Source organism: Scyliorhinus canicula, chromosome 12 (genome assembly GCF_902713615.1).
Source record: "Scyliorhinus canicula chromosome 12, sScyCan1.1, whole genome shotgun sequence".
NCBI lineage: Eukaryota > Metazoa > Chordata > Chondrichthyes > Carcharhiniformes > Scyliorhinidae > Scyliorhinus > Scyliorhinus canicula.
In genome coordinates, this window is record NC_052157.1 from 24,823,223 (window position 1) to 24,844,098 (window position 20,876).

General features: G+C 45.9%; 1 protein-coding gene across 15 annotated transcripts in view; it reads right to left on the minus strand.

The window, feature by feature from the left end:
* The window catches only part of myo5aa (myosin VAa), a 256,275-nt gene that overhangs the window by 90,806 nt on the left and 144,593 nt on the right, over positions 1-20,876 (minus strand). For 9 of the 15 annotated variants that reach the window (XM_038812894.1, XM_038812898.1, XM_038812897.1 and 6 more), the window contains exons 10-15: positions 15,170-15,435; positions 12,021-12,102; positions 8,416-8,556; positions 6,943-7,068; positions 2,328-2,411; positions 629-631 (exon numbers count right to left, since the gene is read on the minus strand). In XM_038812894.1, coding sequence (XP_038668822.1) covers positions 629-631; positions 2,328-2,411; positions 6,943-7,068; positions 8,416-8,556; positions 12,021-12,102; positions 15,170-15,435 — 702 coding nt within the window. The remainder of the gene's footprint in view (positions 1-628; positions 632-2,327; positions 2,412-6,942; positions 7,069-8,415; positions 8,557-12,020; positions 12,103-15,169; positions 15,436-20,876) is intronic. The other 6 variants (XM_038812901.1, XM_038812903.1, XM_038812904.1 and 3 more) reach the window with 1 other exon arrangement.

Consider the following 20,876-nt stretch of genomic DNA (forward strand, 5'->3'; position numbering starts at 1 on the left):
CTGGTTCAGTGGGTTTTCAACGAATGCCTCTGGCTGTTGACCAAGTTCATTTCTCTTTTCCCCACCTGAAGGACTCAGGTGGGGAAATCTCGAACATGGAGATACAGTCCAAGGTTAAGGGGTCAAAAATGTAGGACGGGAATGAGGAGAAATTTATTTAGGCAGACGACTGGGCACCTCTGGAATGGTCAACCCCAGAGAGTTGTGAATGCTCCAGCCTTGAGTATATTCAAGATTGAGTTTGGTTGATTTTCAAGGAATGAAGTGATGGGTTGAGGTGGGAATGTAGAGTTGAGGTGAATCAGCCATGACTGTAATGAATGAATGGCGGTGCAGGTTCGAAGGGCTAAATGATCCGCTCCTACCTTTTTTAAATGTTCTTAAGTGCCAACTGAACCATAGACAGCCAAAATATGCATGCACATTTCTAATTTATGGAGACTTTTGGATGATGTGAAGGTGGGGAGGAGATTAATTCCTCTTTCTATTCATTATTCCCATGCAGCAGACAGATCATGCATGTTTTTGGTTGTGAGGAAGTTGCGGGCCTGGTGGTGGTGGGGTGGGGGGGGGTCTCAATCTCATGCAGCAGCCAGAAATACAAACTGGAAACTTTAAAAACCTTTACCTTCTGAGGAGTCAACATCCATGAGCACCAAACAGAATGGAAGAAATGTAACAATCAGCATTAAAACAAAACAAAAAACAACCAAAGACAAAACCTATCGCCCAGCTATTCCACTTTCGCGCACTGCCCTCAGCGGCTGCGCTTCTTATCAAAATAATTCCACAAATATCCATTGCCCCTCGATGCCAGCTGCAAGTAGCCAATGGTAACCCAGGATTCCTTACCATCAAGGGCTGAAATATCTCAGGTCTGTGATGGCCGGGTTGAAGGCGCTGGTTTGCGGAGCGGGGGTGGGCGGGTAGGAAGTTTCTTATTGGCAGACAGGAATTAGGGTCCAGGGAGGGTCACTTTTCTTGACTTGCGAACAGCACAGCAGCCCCCTCTCCCCACCCTCCACCACATTGTGGGGGTGGGGGGGTGGTCAGGGGGAGCTGTCAATTCAATGGAGGTGGCCTCAAGGCCGCAGGTTCGGCTTGTGGGGGAGGAGAATGGCGTCCAGCAGGGCTGGAGACTCCACTCCCCAAAGTGGGAGCGTTAAAGGCAGCCCCGAAGGCCCGATGATCCAAATGGAGGGATCCCCTTCCTTGATCTGAGGAGCCTGCTGTACCCCACCACCACCACCAATATAGTTATTTATTTTTTGCCTCACAGTTGAGTCATTTTCGAGATCTCCTCCCAATCTCAGCTGTGTCCACCTCTACCAGTGGGGCTGCCAATGCTCGAGAGCCGCCGGCCCTCTGATTGGGCAAGCATAGGGGATCGTTCAACCTCAATAGGATGGCAACTCAAGAGGTGTTCAATTGAGAGGCTGCCTTTGAGAAAGCCGCTGTGCCTTTCTCAGTGTCGGAAAACCAGGATCAGGAACCGCATTTGATCTCAAAGCTCACGGGAATATCCTGCTCCATCAACAAGCCATTGACTCACAGGGCCTGATAATGGGGAAGGCCTCATTCTTTCTCCACTGCGTCCGCATATTTAATTCCAGTAGGGGGTGCTAGATAACCAGCAAGAACAGGAATCCCTGCCAATCTTCACATCCAAACTCAGGAGCATTGTCATGCTGCCCAAGCAGTGAAGTTAATTCAGTAAAGGCTGAGCCCACTCTGTTCTGTGTAACCTAGAAAGTCGAGAGGCCGATTTACTCTTTATAAACGTACATTAAATTTCCATTAGACCATGGCCCTCCCACAGCTCTCTAAATCAACTTCGTGGCTGGAATTTAACCAGACCATTAGGTTTCCTCACTGATAATGTTGAAAACCCAAGACTTACTGGCATATCCTGAAACCAAAATTCTATCAGTTTATTTCTTCTTTTGAAAAGTGCGCAAATGTGCCAATCAGCAAGTGGCAATTGGGCCGAGGGATGGCGGGGAAGGGGTGGTTGTCAGTGCGATTCCAGCAGGGGCCGTAATTTGGGGCCGAACCCGGAAGGGTTAGGGTTAGGGGGTAGGGGGTTTTTCACCATCATTTTCACTTTACACCTGCATCGTAAAACACCCAAATGTACGTTATGATGTTTTCTATCCCCATGCAGGATTGCTCACAGGTAACAGGATAAGATGTTGTTTTAAAGCCGCAGTGTCGGATTATCCAACATACAATGTACCATTTTCCTGCAATGAGAATAGCAGGTCTAAACAGGCTGTAGGTTTTCACCTGTCCAACTGTGGGTGGCTCAGGATGTTGGCAGCACTTACCTTACTCGCCTTCAGAACCGTGATCTGCTCTTCATACACCGTATCCTTGTTCTTCTCCAAGAACCCATCACACTGGTACTCAACCTGTTCAAGACCATTAAACAACGTTATTCATCAGGAACAAGATACACATTCACGAATAATTGCTGCGACTTAGCGAGAAAAAAAAAGAGAGATCGCAGTCAAAATTAATTCCAAACAAAATATCGTAACTTAGGTGTCCATGTTCCTCAGAGAAAAACAGTAAAGGTAAAAAGATCGGCAGGGTAGTAGGCCTGTTAGTGAGAAGCTCAAAGGTGGTTAAATGTTATTGAAGAGTGGCAAACATCAGAAAAGAGTTTTTAAAAATTCAAATAAAACAATTCTTTGGAGAATTTCAAATTTTGCCACTTCTGTCCCAGGGTGTTGAACAGTTTCTGCTTTGGAGAAGTTAATCAGCAAGATCCAAATGTTCTGAGAGGAAAATACCGTCCCGATAGAAAGGCAGCTTCCCCACTAACGAGGTTGAACAAGCTCCATCAGAAGCAGATTAATCTGCTTCCAGACAGCGAGAGCAAGCACACTGATGTAAGTAAACACGTGATTGCTTCAGAATAGGGACACGACTGGAACTTGCCCCATAGACAAAGCATTGATACCATTTAGTGACATATTGTGGAAATAATTCCCTCACCCAATTACAGACAGCAGAGAAATTCCCCTTCTGTCTGAATAGAGAGACAGAGAGTTGGACGATCCCGTTGAAGTGCAACCTGTATTGGAAGAATTGTCATGAATTTTAGAAAATAGGAGTAGGCCATTCGGCCCTTCGAACCTGCGTCACCATTTAATATGAACGTGGTTGATCCTCTATCTCAGCACCATACTCCTGCGTTCTCCCCGTACTCCTCGACACCTTTAGAGTCAAGAAATCTATCTATTTTCTTCTTAAATATATTCAATGACTTGGCTTCCACAGACTTCTGTGGTAGAAAATTCACCACATAGTTTCACCATCTGCTGAGTGAAGAAATTTCTCCTCATTGCAGTCCTAAAATGGTCTACCCATATCCTGAGACTGTGACCCCTTGTTCTAGATCCTTCATCCAGAGGAAGCAACATCCCTGCATGCAGTGTATCCGGCCCTGTCAGATATCCATACACTTCAATTTGATTCCCTCTCATTCTTCCAAATTCCAGTGAATGCAAGACTAGTTGACCCAATCTCTCCTCATATGACAATCCTGCCATCCTAGGAATTAGTCTAGTGATCCTTCGCTGCACTCCCTCTATGGTAACTACATTGTTTCTTAGACGAGGAGACCAAAACAGCACACAATACTCCAGGTGTGAAGTGACCAAGGCCCTGTGCAGCTGCAGTAAGACATCCTTGCTCCTGTACTCAGACACTGGTGACCAGCATACAACTTTCCTTCCTAACTGCTTGTGGTACCTGCATGCTTGCTTTCAATGACTGGTGTACTTGGAAACCCTGGTCCCATTATAAGTCAACATTTCCCAATCTCTCACCATTTAAATAATACTCTGCCATTCTGTTTCTCTGTGTAAACCTGCATCTACTATGCATTTTTCCACTCAATCAACTTGTCCAAATCACCTAAAGCTTTTCAACATCCTCCTCAAAACTCACATTCCCACCACTGTCAGCAACTAGCGTGTACACACAGTCAGCAACTAGCGTGTACAGTCAGCAACTAGCGTGTACATAGTCTGCAACTAGCATGTAACACATTCTGAAACTAGCATGTACAGTCTGCAACTAGCGTGTACACACAGTCTGCAACTAGCATGTACAGTCTGCAACTAGCGTGTACACACAGTCTGCAACTAGCATGTACAGTCTGCAACTAGCGTGTACACAGTCTGCAACTAGCATGTACAGTCTGCAACTAGCTTGTACACAGTCTGCAACTAGCGTGTACAGTCTGCAACTAGCGTGTACAGTCTGCAACTAGCATGTAACACAGTCTGCAACTAGCGTGTACACAGTCTGCAACTAGCATGTAACACAGTCTGCAACTAGCGTGTACAGTCTGCAACTAGCATGTACAGTCTGCAACTAGCGTGTACAGTCTGCAACTAGCGTGTACAGTCTGCAACTAGCATGTAACACAGTCTGCAACTAGCGTGTACAGTCTGCAACTAGCGTGTACAGTCTGCAACTAGCTTGTACACAGTCTGCAACTAGCGTGTACAGTCTGCAACTAGCGTGTACAGTCAGCAACTAGCTTGTACACAGTCTGCAACTAGCGTGTACAGTCTGCAACTAGCATGTAACACAGTCTGCAACTAGCGTGTACACAGTTTGCAACTACGTGTACACACAGTCTGCAACTAGCGTGTACACAGTCTGCAACTAGCGTGTACACAGTCTGCAACTAGCGTGTACACAGTGTGCACACACCACAGTCAGCAACTAGTGTATACACACACCACAGTCAGCATCTAGCGTGTACACACACCACAGCCAGCATCTAGCATGTACACACACCACAGTCAGCAACTGGCGTGTACACACACCACAGTCAGCATGTAGCGTGTACACACACCACAGTCAGCAACTGGCGTGTACACACACCACAGTCAGCAACTAGTGTATACACACACCACAGTCAGCAACTGGCGCTTCCCACAGAAGGTCACGGAGGCCAGATCAATTGACATCTATCATTAAGGAGTGCTTTGAGAGGTTGGTCATGAGACACATCAACTCTATGCTCCCAGAATGCCTTGGTCCACTGCAATTTGCATACCGCCACACCCGATCAGCAGCAGACGCCATCTCCCTGGCCCTACACTCATCCCTGGAACATCTCGACAACAAGGACTCCTGCTTCAAACATTCATTAACTACAGCTCCACCGAGGGTGAAATTTACTCTGAGGGGATCAGTACGAGGGTTTCTCAGGCGGTGGCAGCCCTTTCTGGACTTCCTGGCGGAACGGTAGGGAAACAGGCCGACAGCAGCAGCAACCCGGGGGAGGGGGGGGGGGGGGGGGGGGGGGGGGGGTAAGGACGGGGGGGGGGAGGGAGAACTGTACACATGGGTTTGTGGAGGGTGCTATCTCTCTCCCTTGTTTTTTTTCTTTTTCTCTTTTCTCTGTCTTTTGGTTTCTGTTTTTTTTTTCCTTTTGTTTGAAGTTGCTCTTGCAGCTGGGGGGCACTGTTCACGGGGTGTTACCGCGGGTGTACGTTAATAGAGTTATGATGTTTATATTTTGTATTTTGTAAAAACGTCAATAAAAATTATTTAGAAAAAAAAACTACAGCTCCGCCTTCAACACCATAATCTCAGCCAAGCTCATACCAAAACTCCAAAACCTAGGATTTGGCTCCTCCCTCTGCAACTGAATTATCGGCTTCCGGGCCCATAGACCACAATCAGTAAGGATAAACAATAACATCTCCTCCACAATAGTCTTCAATACCAGGACCCTGCAAGGCTGCGTACTTAACCCCCTACTATACTCCCTATACACACACGACAGTGTGGCAAAATTTCGCTCCAACTCCATTTACAAGTTTGCTGATGACACAACTGCAGTGGGTCGGATCTCAAACAACGATGAGTCAGAATACAGGAGGGAGATAGAGAACCTAGTGGAGTGGTGTAACGACAATAATCTCTCTCTCAATGTTAGCAAAACTAAGGAGCTGGTCATTGACTTCAGGAAGCAAAGTACTGTACACACCCCTGTCTCCATCAATGGTGCCAAGGTGGAGATGGTTGACAACTTCAAATTCCGAGGTGCGCCTATTACCAACAATCTGTCCTGGTCCACACACATCGGCGCTATGACCAAGAAAGCACAACAGTACCTATACTTCCTCAGGAAACTAAGGAAATTCGGCATGTCCACATTGACTCTTGCCAATTTTTACAGATGCACCATAGAAAGCATCCTATCTGGCTACAATACAGCCTGGTGTGGCAACTGCTTGGCTCAAGACCGCAAGCAACTAGAGAGTCGGGAACACAGCCCAGTCCATCACACAAAACCCCTCCCATCCATTGACTCTGTCTACACTTACCGCTGCCTGGGAAAGCAGGCAGCATAATCAAAGACCCCTCCCACCAAGGTTATTCTCTCTTCCAACCACTTTGATCGGGCAGGAGATACAAAAGCCTGAGAACACGCACTAACAGGTTCAAAAACAGCTTCTTCCCCACTGTTACCAGACTCATGAATGACCTCTTATAATTATGGACTGATCCGATCTCTCTACGCATCTTCTCTACTGTTGTAGCATTATATTCTGTATGCTTCACCCAATGCCTATGTCTATGTATTTACATTGTGTATTTATCATATCCTCTGTTTTTCATGTATGGAATAATCTGTCTGGACTGTACGCACCAGGTTCACATGAATGCAATAATTTAAAGATTAAGATTTATTTCTAAAGCAGAAGATCAAACCTTTATGTCATGAATGTTTTGAGACTCTGCACAATCTCAGCAAAACAATACAAATCCTCCACACGCACAAAGACACAACTTACTATTGTTATCACCAGCTGGTCACCAAGGTTCACACCTACACCCCCGAAAATGGAACAAATGATGATAGGTACACACTGTCCCAGGGATAACGTGATTGGAAAGCCCTTTTACCTTGTCCGCAAAGTGCTGGATAATGAAGGCCTTGTTTGACAAGCGTGGTTTATGAAACAGTGCCGTCTTGTTTAAGTGAGTATTGTACAGCTTTTGAGCCCAAGTGTCATCAGATCCTCTGGGCATCTTAATGTTTAAAAAAAAATGAAAAACACCAGTCACGAACGAGTATCAATTTGTGTTTTGTGAAATTAGAACAAAATCATATAATTTCAAGTGAAAACTCTTCTAAAGTCGACATTAGACAGAATATTTTATATCTAGCCTCTGGTGAGGCCTAGTTTCCTGGAGGTCAACTCCAAACTGAGATTGGAGCCACTTGATCTTAATCTCTGAAGGACATTAATGAAGAGTCATAAAATTTTACTGCACAAAACGAGGCTTTTGACCCATCCTGTCTGTGCTGGCCACAACCTTGTATACTGTGGCATTTCTTTTCTTTTAATGAATTTAGAGTACCCAGTTCTTTTTTTCCAATTAAGGGGCAATTTAGCGTGGCCAATTCACCTCCCTGCACATCTTTTTGGTTTGTGGGAGTGAAACCCACGCAAACACGGGGAGAATGTGCAAACTCCACACGGACTCTGACCCATGGCTGGGATCGAGCCCAGGTACTCAGCGTCGTGTGCCACTGTGCCGCCCCTACTATGGCATTTCAAGCGCTCATCTAAACACTTCTGCCTCTACCACCCTTTCAGGCAGCGAGTTCCAGGTTCCCACCACCCTCTGGGTGAAAATGTTTCAATCTTAAACTTTAAATCTCTCACCTCTCCCCTATGTTCCTCACAATTTTCGACACCTTGATCAGGTGTCCCCGCCACCCCCCTCAGCCTTCTCTGCTCTGAGGAAGTCAACCCCAGCCTAACCAGCCTCTCTTCATAGCTGGAACGCTCTAGCCCAGGTAACATGCTGGTGAAGAAATTGGATTACTTTGTCCAACATTTATCTGGCGCCAGTCCCAGGATTAGCTCAATTCAAATTCCTAACTTGCCACAGCCGAGCCTGTATTTGACCTCTGGACTGTTTATATGTATCCCAACCACTTGGTTACCCTACCCGATCGCGATCTAGTCCAAATAATGACTAACCATCATAACATGGGGAAAACCTCACAGCTGAATAGGCTGTCAAAACCCGATGAAATGAAATGAAATGAAAATCGCTTATTGTCACGAGTAGGCACGAGTTCAATGAAGTTACTGTGAAAAGCCCCTAGTCGCCACATTCCGGTGCCTGTCCGGGGAGGCTGGTACGGGAATCGAACCGTGCTGCTGGCCTGCTTGGTCTGCTTTAAAAGCCAGCGATTTAGCTCAGTGAGCTAAACCAGGAGAAGGACCGCTCGTTTCTGGTGTCTAAAATATATTGACCCCAATATTTTGATCAATTGGAAGCACTGAAGAAGCTCATGGTGACCCGAAAACAAAGGCAGGAGACTAGCTACGGAAGTCAAGACTTACAATCGTCGAGACTTACCTTGCACTCTTCATCCAATAGGTCCAGAATGCCGAGTTTAGCTTCAATTAGATTGATACAAGGCTGATTATCATAGAAATCTATTAGTGTCCATGGGATCTGTTCCTTCATATACTCTTCTTGCTCCAACTTGAACACATGCTGGAAAGCATTAAAAAAAAATTTCCGTTAGTCATCCTCAACCTCTTGACTGCTGAATGTATTAAATCAGCTAAATCCATTTAAATGCTCGAAGAGAGAGCAACGGTATGTTCGAGGCAGAGCCATTTTGTAGAATGGTGTTACAGGCACCATGGGCAGCACTGCTGTCGGGTTGCTACGGGGAACTGCACTGATTGTCAAACCTGCAGCTTTGAGAATGCATATTTGCCTATCGTTGAAGAACATCTGAATTCACTGGCTATTTAGATCAAGGCTTCCACCAGTCTCCAACACTTATTCAAAGCAGGTTTTAAGATTCAATCTAGTAGGCAGAAATCAGAAGATTCTCTTGGTGACATGCAACCATCATTACGTCCTACATCTGGTTTCGAATTGATACTTTCCCTTTCTGATCATGAGTAAAGAGACCAAACTTTCACAACTCACATGATGTATTCAACTCCCATGATATGAAAACAGCCATACATCTAAAACCTGCTCTCGACCAGGCCCAGTGAAGATTCACAGCCTTTCATCTGAGAAAGGTGCTAGAATTTTGATGGTAGGGATTCTTGCATTTACCTAGTTTACTGCATGAATTGAATACACAAAGCAATTGGACACAAATCCATACCCAAGTCATTTAATAAACTGTCGATATGAGGGGGTAGAAATTAGTCAAGGCCAGTTCTCACAAATGGCGCAAGAGGGAACAGAGAGGCAAAAGGCCCCCCTGAAATTGGGCCTCATCAATATTTTTTGAGGGGACTGTCGAAGCCTGTTCTGTCCCCACAGGTAGCTCCAGGCAACAGGCTCCCAGCAGCCAGTGTTAGGCAAGATCTGGAGGTCGGATGAGGCAATACAGAGGAGGAAGACGCCCCGGACTGTGGAGTCGGTCGGAGCACTCCTGCTCCTTCTTGGCTCCACAGAAAGGCATTTCTTATTTTTGAAATCAAACATGGTTTAGTTAGTGATCACAGGGCTTGCTAAAGAATCCGGAGCAGGGCGAGCCAAGTGCCTGCACCCCCCCCCCCCCCCCCCCCCCCCAAAGCTATTAGGCATATTGAAAGGTCCTAACACCTGGATACCTTCGCAATAACAAATTCTAGTCCATGAACTGACACAGCTTAATTCGCTCAGCACATGTTCAATTCCTTTAAGCATCCTACACTTACTTTTATTGGTAACACTGACAGCTTCTCAGACACACTAACAATTAAAAATAAAGTTCCAAAATATTTCCGTGCTGATGAATTGCTATCCGAATTCAAATTCTGTAATCCAAGTCGCAGAGTGAAGCAATAAAATTCTTCCATGCATCGAACACATCAATACCTTTTAAGCTTAAATTAGCTTGCATTTTATTTTTCCTAACTTTGTCCAGCATTTTCAGTGGAGTGGTATGGGATGCAGGAAGAACACAGCCCAAAAAGTCCTCTCAACTGTGAACTTAAAGAAAATAAAGGGTGGGATACTCCGCCCCCCCCCCCCCCCCCCCCCACCCCCCCCCCCCCCCCACCCCCCCCCCCCCCCCCCCCCACGGGGTCAGAGAATCGCCGGGGGGCGGTGTGCATCCCGCCCCCGCCGTCCGCCGAATTCACCAGCACCGTAGATTCGGCAGGGGCGGGAATCGCGCTGCGGTGGTCGGCGGCCGCTCATAGCGCCCCCCCTGGCGATTCTCTGGCCCGCGATGGGTTGAAGTCCCGCCGACGTAGATTAGGTCCCTTACCGGCGGGACCTGGAGGTGTGGGCGGGCTCCGGGGGGGGGGGGGGGGCGCTCTGGCCCCGGGGGTGCCCCCAAAGTGGCCTCGCCCGCAATCGGGGCCCACCGATCCGCGGGCGGGCCTGTGCCAAGGGGGCACTCTTTTCCGTGTCAGCCTCCGCGATGGTCGACGTGTAGGTAAACCCCCCCACGCATCCGCGGGGATGACGTCAGCAGCCGCTGATGCCCATGAGCGGACCCACACCGGCCGGTGGAGTCTCTTCAGCCCCGGATGGCGTGGCGCCAAAGGCCTTCCACGCTAGCCGGCGGGCGCAAACCACTCCGGCGCCGGCCTAGCCCCTGAAGGTGCGGAGGATTCCGCACCTTTGGGGCGGGCCGACGCCGGAGTGGTTCACGCCACTCCGTCCCGCTGGGACCCCCGCCCCGCCGGGTACGGGAGAATCCCGCCCAAGATTACCTGGGGCAATGGCAGCTCTGTTGCTCCTACAAGGATTGGAGCTGGAGACTAAAATGATTCATTGAATTTGGTGACTGGAACCCAACATGTGCTCACTGTGTGTGGTTTTAATCTACTCTGGTCAGCGCAGAATAAAGAAGAGGGAATTACCGTACAGGAACAGGAAGAGGCTATTTAGGTACACCCACTGGAGGGAACTCCAGGATTTTGACTCAGCCACAGTGAAGGAACACACCTCCAGTCAACGACGCTATGGCTGATTGGAATCCTAGTTCCACAGTCACCTTTGCTGTTGCATAATGGAAGCATGGATTAAAAATCACCGATCATGTCCTTCCAACTGATGAGGATCTAACATTTATTTCAACACACAATATGACTTCCACTGACATCTACTTTCCAAACTACACTCTACTTTCCACTTGCCTGGATGAGTGCAGCTCCAACAACACTCGGAAGCTTGACGCCATCCAGGACAAAGGACCCCACTTGATTGCTACCCCTTCAATAACCATTCATCCCTCTACCACTGGTGAACAGTGGCAGCCATGTCCACCAACTACAAGATGTACTGCTGGAATTCACCAAGGCTCTTTAGGCAGCAGGGTCTAAACCAACGACCGCTGTCATCAAGAAGGACAAGGGCAGCAGACACCTGGAAACACCACCATCTGGGAGGTTCCCCTCCAACTCACTCACCATCCTGAGTTTGAAATATATCGCCGTTCCTTCACTGTGGTTGAGTCAAAATCCTTGAGTTCCCTCACTATCAGCAGTGGTGTACCTACACCTCAGGGGCAGCAGTGGTTTATGGTAGCAGCTCGACATCACCTTCTCAAGAGCAACTAGGGATGGGCAATAAATGCTGGCCTAGTCAATGCTGCCCACATCCTGTAAATGAATTCTTTAAAAACCCAGGCAAGAGCAGTATCTGCCTTCACCATGTATGGTGCAATTTGTTGCCCCCAGTTAGGCTTTGTTGACTATTGGATTTCTTGGGGAATCTGCTTATGGTGCATATCACTCAAACATCACCGGAGTAGAAATTAGTCTTGGATGAGTCAGACAAAATGGAGTCAGCCAGTCTTTATAATCTCTGACCAACGACCGGTTCCATTGACTTCCTCAGAATTGAACGGTTAGATAACAGGCAGTGAATGAAATATCAACGGTTCGAGGTGGATATCTAACATCAGCAGAACGATATCCACGGACAAACAAAATAACTGTAAATTCTAAAGCTGGCAGAGACGCACAAACTCAAAAGGTTCACCCTTCACTTACCATATTAAACTGTTGTTGTAATTTTTCATTGGCATAATTGATGCAAAACTGTTCAAAACTGTTTACTTCAAAAGTCTCAAACCTGCAGAAAGATTAAGAACATGAACTGCACTTAAAAGACCAAACATCCTTTTAAAACAAAATGAACAAATAGATTTCAGGAAACATGCACTCTATGCTCCGGAGGTGCTGGTCTCGTCTCTCTAGGTAACCAAGTCTGATAAATCAGCTATTCAAGAAACTGCCATGAAAGTTTCAGCCAATGTAGTCTGCTGGAAATAATATGGCAGAGGAATGGGAAGCATTGACAGTGCTGGTTGATACAACATTAACTCAGTACTGCCAAGTACTTGGGAAGATGCAAATTCTAGCTCACCCAACACCCATAACCATACAAGTGGCAACGGAATGGGGAGATGCCAATTTGGGCCTGCAGTGTCTCAGACAGGAATGGTTCATCAAAGTGGCAACTCCACAGCCCCCAGCGGCTCACTAAATGAGGCAAAAATTGGAAATTCAGGAGCAGTCCATCATAAATCCTGTCAGACTGAGGAAGTTCATGGTGGAAGCAAGAGATTTAAAAATATTGTGACATGGACTTGAATAACTAATCTGATCCACTAAACTTGTAAACTTTACAGAATTCCAAGAGATTTTTTTTTTAGCGAAGACTTTGGAATATGTGCACGTGACATAGGTCTATCTGACAGTTTAATATGTGAATGTGATAGAAGACAGGATGACATAGTGTAATATGAGAGCATGATGAAGGTGCAATGCTGGAGTGTTATGTAGCTATGAGAATAAACCATAGATTTAAAACACTGTTGTCTTTCATTTCTTTGATGCTGAAGTAAAGGCGAATTATAAACCTTCCTCCAACTCACTCTTTGCTGAGAAACGGGGAGCGGCAGCGAAAGAGAATCAAGTTCATTAATTACGAAACCCGTGTCTGCGTGGGTTTCGCCCCCACAACCCAAAAATGTGCAGAGTAGGTGGATTGACCATGCTAAATTGCCCCTTAATTGGAAAAAATAATTGGGTAATCTAAATTTAAAAAAAAAATAAAAAAAAAAAATTAATTACGAAACAATTTGAACAATAATGAGACAGCCTTGAATGAGAAAAAGTGTAAAGTTCTACACATTTGAGTGGATAATACCATGAATGGTGTCAGCTAAGGATGAAGATGAAAGGGACAAAGAAGTCTTAGCCGGCGGGACTATCAGCAGATTCAAATCAATACGGAGCAACAAGCAGCCAATGGAATGTTAAACTAAATAGCCAGTTGAGCTCATTTGGCTAGACAACTGGTTTGTGATGCTGAGCGAGGCCTACATCACGGGTTCAATTCCTGCACCGGCTGGGGTTATTCATGAATTTTGCCCCTCGCCTGAGGTGTGGTGACCCTCAGATTAAATCACCACCCATGGTCATCTGGGACTATGACGACTTTATTTTCCTTCTATTTAAACTAAATTGGCCACATCTGAGGAAGTGGTTCTGAAATTGTATAGTCCTTTGTTCACACCACCGCTTAAATATTACGACCGTATCTGGCGAAAGGCTAATCACAAGAATCAAAGAACTGAGCTCTCCAAGGCCTGGCCCCTCCCTCTGCCTGTAATCTCCTCCAATCCGACAAACCTCCCAGATCTCCCCACTCCTCTGATTCTGACACCTTGAGCATCCCTCATTTTAATCACTTCCATTGATGGCTAGCTGTGTTTTAAGCTCTGGAATTCACTCCCTTAACATCAGCCTAACCCTCTCTTTCTTTAAGATGCACCTTAAATACTACCTCTTTGACCAAGCTTTTCATCCTACTGTCTGAGGCTCAATGTAAAAACTTTCACTGAAAGCACTTGTATACAAGATAGATGACAGGACGGAGAATGTTAGTCGGGCAAATTACCTTCAACTAAATTGCAAATGTAAATTAACAACCCAAGCGTTTAAGTAGGAAAGAAAAACTTTGACTGAAAGCAAGAAGCACGACTTGCAAAGAGAGTGATTAAAACATGGATTAGGCTCCCAGACTTTGTATTGGAGACAAAAACCTAGAAGTGTATCTGAAAGAATTGGAAAACACAATGGAGAAACGAACAAGAGTTTTTTGAAATGGATGAGGCAGGAAGGACTAGCGGTTCATTGGAGGTTTATTAGATTGATGCCTGGAATGAGCAGGTTGCCCTGGGAAGATAGGTTGGAAAGGCTGGGCCTGTTTCCACTGGAATTTAGAAGGTTGAAGGGTGAATGGATCGAAGCATATAAAATCCGGAACGGTATTGATAAGGTGCACGCGGAAATGATGTTCCCTCTTGTGGGCGATTCCAGACTAGGGGCACTGTCCTAAAATTAGTGGTCGCCCTTATAGGACAGGGATGAGGAGAATGTTTGTCTCCCGGAGGGTTGTGCAACTTTGGAACTCTGCCTCAGAAAGCGGTGGAAGCGAAGTCACGGAATATCTTTAAGGTGGAGGTAGATAGATTCTTGTTAGGCAAGGGGATCAAACATTATCAGGGGTAGATGGGAATGTGGAACCTGAAACATAAACAGATCATCCATGATCCTATTGCAAGGCGGAGCAGGCGCGAGAGGCCACATTGCCTACATCTGTTCCTATTTTGTATACCCCGATGAACAAAATCAGGGTCTTTCTGGATGGATGAACTTTCTGGATGATGGTGAATGAACCCCCAATTAACTTCACTTTCTTCAAACCTTCCTTCCTTCCTTCAATCCACCAAGAGTTAAAAGCCTACATTTCATGTCACCCAACCAAGACTTCTTGACCTTGTCCCTCTGCTCTCCTTGTCTTTCCAAATTTGGTAATATCCTGCATTATTTTTCTTGGCTCCTCATCCGCATCCTGAAGACGTGTAGAGTTGATTTTAAATAAAGACCCCTGTGTACACTGTCTAAAACCAAAGGGTTATACCAAACTAATGGTAGGAAACATCAATAAATTTGATCAGAATATCACCAATGCTTAATAATAATAACAAGGAGCTTTCCTCTTGATATTTTGGGGGACCTACTCTCCAACGTGTAACAACATAAACTGCGGAATCGTGCAGAGGGAGCAGCTTGATATTGGTCCAGAGTCAATATGCATGCAATCCCGTTAAGCAGACCAGCCAACTCACCCATATATATCTAGCACTCCAATGAACGAGTGCTGCTTGACTGAAGCATGCAGGGCACGGTTGACGTGGTGAACAATCCAGTTGAAGAGACTGGCATAGATATGCTTCGCCAGCGCATCCCTGGCATTGATGGCCTGCAACTTGGGCATGGGTTTGATATAGGTCTCTGAGCCGGTGACAATCTTGCGGTGGCACAGCCAGTGAGCCATCTGTTCTTGGTCCACGCCCAGCAGATCGCAGAAGATGACCAAGTGTTCGGTGTTAGGCTGCCAGAAACAAGAGGACCACATCACAATCAGTTTGTGTACGTCACCACACAATTCACTCAGCTCACCTCTTGTTAGAATCAGTCAGGTGGGTCATAAGACCGCCTTGTTTAACAACTGTGTGTCCTCAAACCGCTCCAATCATGTTGGAAGAAGGCTGAATTCCCATGATGCTTTATTTGGTTCATCCACTCGTATCAGAACGGTACACAAAGAGCTCTTTGTTGGAAAAGATTACGGTGGGAGAGAGAATTGCAGCAGAGATTGCCAAGTCCACCCTCGAGCATTATCTTTTCCCTGTCCTCATCCCTGAACAACTTGGCGAGTGACTGCGTACAGATAGTTTGTTTTCGGAACAGTCGTGCTTGCTGTACATGAATGAAATGAAACCAAAGGCAAACAACTTCACTTAAGTGTGGCCGAGGTCACAAGCAGATTGGGGATTAAGCAGATTTTTCACAGGTTTTTTTCATGATTGGTGTCATTATGAGGTGAAGTACTCCAATGGGCAGTGCCAAATTTCAGAAACGTCAGACAACCCAGTGACGAGCAGTATTGGTACTGAAACCACACCCATAAAAGGAATAAATTAATCATCTATTTGCCTAAGAGATGATGAACGCAAAGGGACAGATGGTCTGAGGTGCATTTGTTTTAATGCAAGAAGTGTAGAAGATAAGGCAGATGAATTTAGGACTTAGATTAGTACCTGGGAATATGATGTTACTGGTATTACTGAGACTTGGTTGAGGGAAGGGCAAGACTGGCAACTAAATATCCCAGGGTATAGATGCTTCAGAAGGGCTAGAGAGGGAGGTAAAAGGGGTGGAGGAGTTGCATTACTCGTCAGAGATGATATCACAGCTGTGATTAAGGAAGGCACGATGGAGGATTCGAGCACTGAGGCAATATAGATAGAGCTAAGAAATAGGAAGGGTGCAGTAACATTGTTGGGACTTTACTACAGGCCTCCCAAAAGCGAGCGTTAAGTAGAGGTACTAATATGTAGACAGATTATAGAACAATGTAGGAGCAATAGGGTGGTTGTGATGGGAGATTTTAACTTCCCCAACATTGAATGGGACTCATGTAGTGTTGTAGGTGTAGATGGAGCAGAATTTGTAAGGAGCATCCAGGAGAGTTTTTTTTTAGAGCAATATATAAATAGTCCAACTCAGGAAGGGGCCATACTGGACCTGGTATTGGGGAATGATCCTGGCCAGCTGGTTGAAGTTTCAGTCGGTGATTACTTTGGGAATAGCGATCACAATTCCGTAAGTTTTAGAATACTCATGGACAAAGACGAGAGTGGTCCGAAAGGAAGAGTGCTAAATTAGGGAAAGGCAGAGTATAACAAAATTCGGCAGGAGCTAGGGAATGTGGATTGGGAGCAGCTGTTTAAGGGTAAATCCACATTTGAAATGTGGGAGTCTTTTAAGGAAAGGTTGATTAGAGTGCAGGACAGACATGTTCCTGTGAAAACGAGAGATAGAAATGGCAAGATTAGGGAACCATGGATGACGGGTGAAATTGTGAGACTAGCTAAGATGAAAAAGGAAGCATACATAGGATCGAGGCAACGCAAAACTGATGAAGCTTTGGAGGAATATCGGGAAAGTAGGACAAATCTCAAACGCACAATAAAGAGGGCTAAAAGGGGTCATGAAATATCTTTGGCTAACAGGGTTAAGGAAAATCCCAAAGCCTTTTATTCGTATATAAGGAGCAAGAGGGTAACTAGAGAAAGGATTGGCCCACTCAAAGACAAAAGAGGGAATTTATGCGTGGAGTCAGAGGAAATGAGTGAGATTCTTAATGAGTACTTTGCATCAGTATTCACCAAGGAGGGGGACATGACGGATGTTGAGGCTAGGGATGGATGTTTAAATACTCTAGGTCATGTCGGCATAAAGAAGGGGGAGGTTTTGGGTATTCTAAAAGGCATTAAGGTGGACAAGTCTCCAGGACCGGATGGGATCTATCCCAGGTTACTGAGGGAAACGAGGGACAAAATAGCTGGGGCCTTAACAGATATCTTGGCAGCATCCTTGAGCACGGGTGAGGTACCGGAGGACTGGAGAATTGCTAATGTTGTCCCTTTGTTTAAGAAGGGTAGCAGGGATAATCCAGGGAATTATAGACCTGTGAGCTTGACGTCAGTGGTAGGCAAACTGTTGGAGAAGATACTGAGGGATAGGATCTATTCACATCTGGAAGAAAATAGACTTATCAGTGATAGGCAGCATGGTTTTGTGCAGGGAAGGTCATGTCTTACAAACCTAATAGAATTCTTTGAGGAAGTGACAAAGTTAATTGATGAGGGAAGGGCTGTAGATGTCGTATACATGGACTTTAGTAAGGCGTTTGATAAGGTTTCCCATGGCAGGTTGATGGAAAAAGTGAAGTCGTATGGGGTTCAGGGTGTACTAGCTAGATGGATAAAGAACTGGCTGGGCAACAGGAGACAGAGAGTAGTGGTGGAAGGGAGTGTCTCAAAATGGAGAAGGGTGACTAGTGGTGTTCCACAGGGATCCGTGCTCAGACCACTGTTGTTTGTGATCTACATAAATGACCTGGAGGAAGGTATAGGTGGTCTGATTAGCAAGTTTGCAGATGATACTAAGATTGGTGGAGTTGCAGATAGCGAGGAGGACTGTCAGAGAATACAAAAAAATATAGATAGATTGGAGAGTTGGGCAGAGAAATGGCAGATGGAGTTCAATCCAGGCAAATGCGAAGTGGTGCATTTTGGAAGATCAAATTCAAGAGCGGACTATATGATCAATGGAAGAGTCTTGGGGAAAATTGATGTGCAGAGAGATCGGGGAGTTCAGGTCCATTGTACCCTGAAGGTGGCAATGCAGGTTGATAGAGTGGTCAAGAAGGCTTACAGCATGCTTGCCTTCATCGGAAGGGGTATTGAGTACAAGAGTTGGCAGGTCATGTTACAGCTGTATAGGACTTTGGTTCGGCCACATTTGGAATACTGCGTGCAGTTCTGGTCGCCACATTACCAGAAGGACGTGGATGCCTTGGAGAGGGTGCAGAGGTTCACCAGGATGTTGCCTGGTATGGAGGGTGCTAGCTATGAAGAAAGGTTGAGTAGATTAGGATTGTTTTCGTTAGAAAGACGGAGGTTGAGGGGGGACCTGATTGAGGTCTACAAAATTATGAGAGGTATGGACAGGGTGGATAGCAACAAGCTTTTTCCAAGAGTGGGGGTGTCAGTTACAAGGGGTCACGATTTCAAGGTGAGAGGGGGAAAGTTTAAGGGAGATGTGCGTGGAAAGTTTTTTACGCAGAGGGTGGTGGGCGCCATGAACGCTTTGTAGGCACGATAGTTTTCATTTAAGATGCATCTGGACAGATATATGAACGGGTGGGGAACAGAGGGAAGTAGATCCTAGGAAAATAGGCAACAAGTTTAGATAAAGGATCTGGATCGGCGCAGGCTGGGAGGGCCGCAGGGCCTGTTCCTGTGCTGTAATTTTCTTTGTTCTAATCAGAGGCCAGTTTTTTAAAAAAGAGGATTCATATTAATGCTCAGAAACACAATTCATAGACTTGTTACCATGCTTTCCCTACACCAACCAGCAGAGGGCATTTCTAACGTGCCAATATTAGAGATCCTGGATTGTATTCAGATACCTTGTCGGCCTTGCTCATAAATCATCAGTGGAGGCTGCCTGCAAATCAAGTAACTAAAATCTCTTATTTCTGGGAGGATTACAATCCGAAATAGATCCGGAAGATGATAATCTGAACATCGGGATTAAATAGAAATTATTTCAGAATTCCACGAACAGTTCCCTCCACTGTCGCTGGGTCAAAATCCTGGAATTCCCTCTCCAACAGCACAGTGGATGTACCTACACCACATGGGCTACAGCGGTTCCAGAAGGCAGCTCACCACCACCTTCTCGATGGCAATTAGGGATGGGTAATAAATGCTGGCCTGGCTAGAAATGCCCACATGATGTAAAAAGAAAATTAATATTTTAAAAAATGTAATGAAGTAAGAAAACATAACGAAACATTAGCTGGGAGTTTAGCATTGAAATTGGAAATTTGTCTTTTGCATTCTTGTAAGTTGTTTGCTTTGTGTAAATTACCGATTAAGTTTACAAACCATTAGAGATAGTGATTTATGGGGAGGCCTGCTCAGCACACAATCACCTGAGGGAGAACAAGCTCGTCATTATTTAAACTTGCATTTTAAAATAATCTCAGGGTGTAAGGTCGGAGGAGTGAACGTTAACGTGCATGCTTGTTATCTGTAATGAAACATTTCATTAAACCAATTTGACTCGGTACAAAAACAGAAACCAGGATACCAAGAGCAGAAAGAGGCAGAAACATATGGAAGGCAATTTGATTAACCAGGACTATGCTGCTCCATGAAACAAATATTTTATCAAGTTACAATAAAGTCTGCTCTTAGAATTATAAAATTAAAGAATTTACAGTGCAGAAGGAGGTCATTCGGTTCATCGAGTCTGCACCAGCCCTTGGAAAGAGCATTCTATTTAAGCCCATGCCTCCACCCTATCTCCATAACCCAGTACCCCCACCTTACCTTTTGGATACTTGGGGTGCAATTTATCATGGCCAATCCACCTAACCTGCACATCTTTGGACTGTGGGAGGAAACCGGAGCATCCGGAGGAAACTCACTCAGACACTGGGAGAAAGTGCAGACTCCGCACAGACAGTCACCCGAGGCCGGAATTGAACCCAGGTCCCCGGAGCTATGAGACAGCAGTGCTAACCACTGTGCCGAGGAAACTCATTCTTATCACATGCACTTTGTTTAACACCTATATCATCACCTTGAAACATTTTGAAGGGGGTGCATCTAAATATCTTGTTCACACATCCATTCTCAAAATGCTTCGTAGGCAGAAGGATTTTATTAGTTCCTCTGATTGCACTGGCAAGTGGGTTGGTAACCACAGGACACAGATTTCATGTGATTAGCAAACAAACGGGGGGGGGGGGGAATAAATGGCGAGATCTGCCAGCCGCGCCACGCTCGAACGGGAGTGCGACATGGCCAGTAGATGCTGGGTGAAACCTCCCGCGGGCTTCCTGGCAGCCACTACACCTTGTAGGATATACCCAAGTCCCTCTCGCGCGATCTACCCAAGTCCCTCTCGTGAGATCTACCCAGGTCCTCCTTGCAGGATCTACCCAGGTCCTCCTCGCGAGATCTACCCAGGTCCTCCTTGCAGGATCTACCCAGGTCCCGCGAGGTGCCGAGGTCATGAACCAATTCACAATGGCCTTGACCAAGCCACGCTTGCATAGGTAGGCCTTAAATCTACTACGGCCTACTCACCTGGGATCTACTGGCCTCCAGGCATCTACCGGCCTTTGCAGGCAGGCCTCAGCCAAGCGTCATACCGTACTGGCCAAACAGACGTGCACCAGGTGGAACGGCA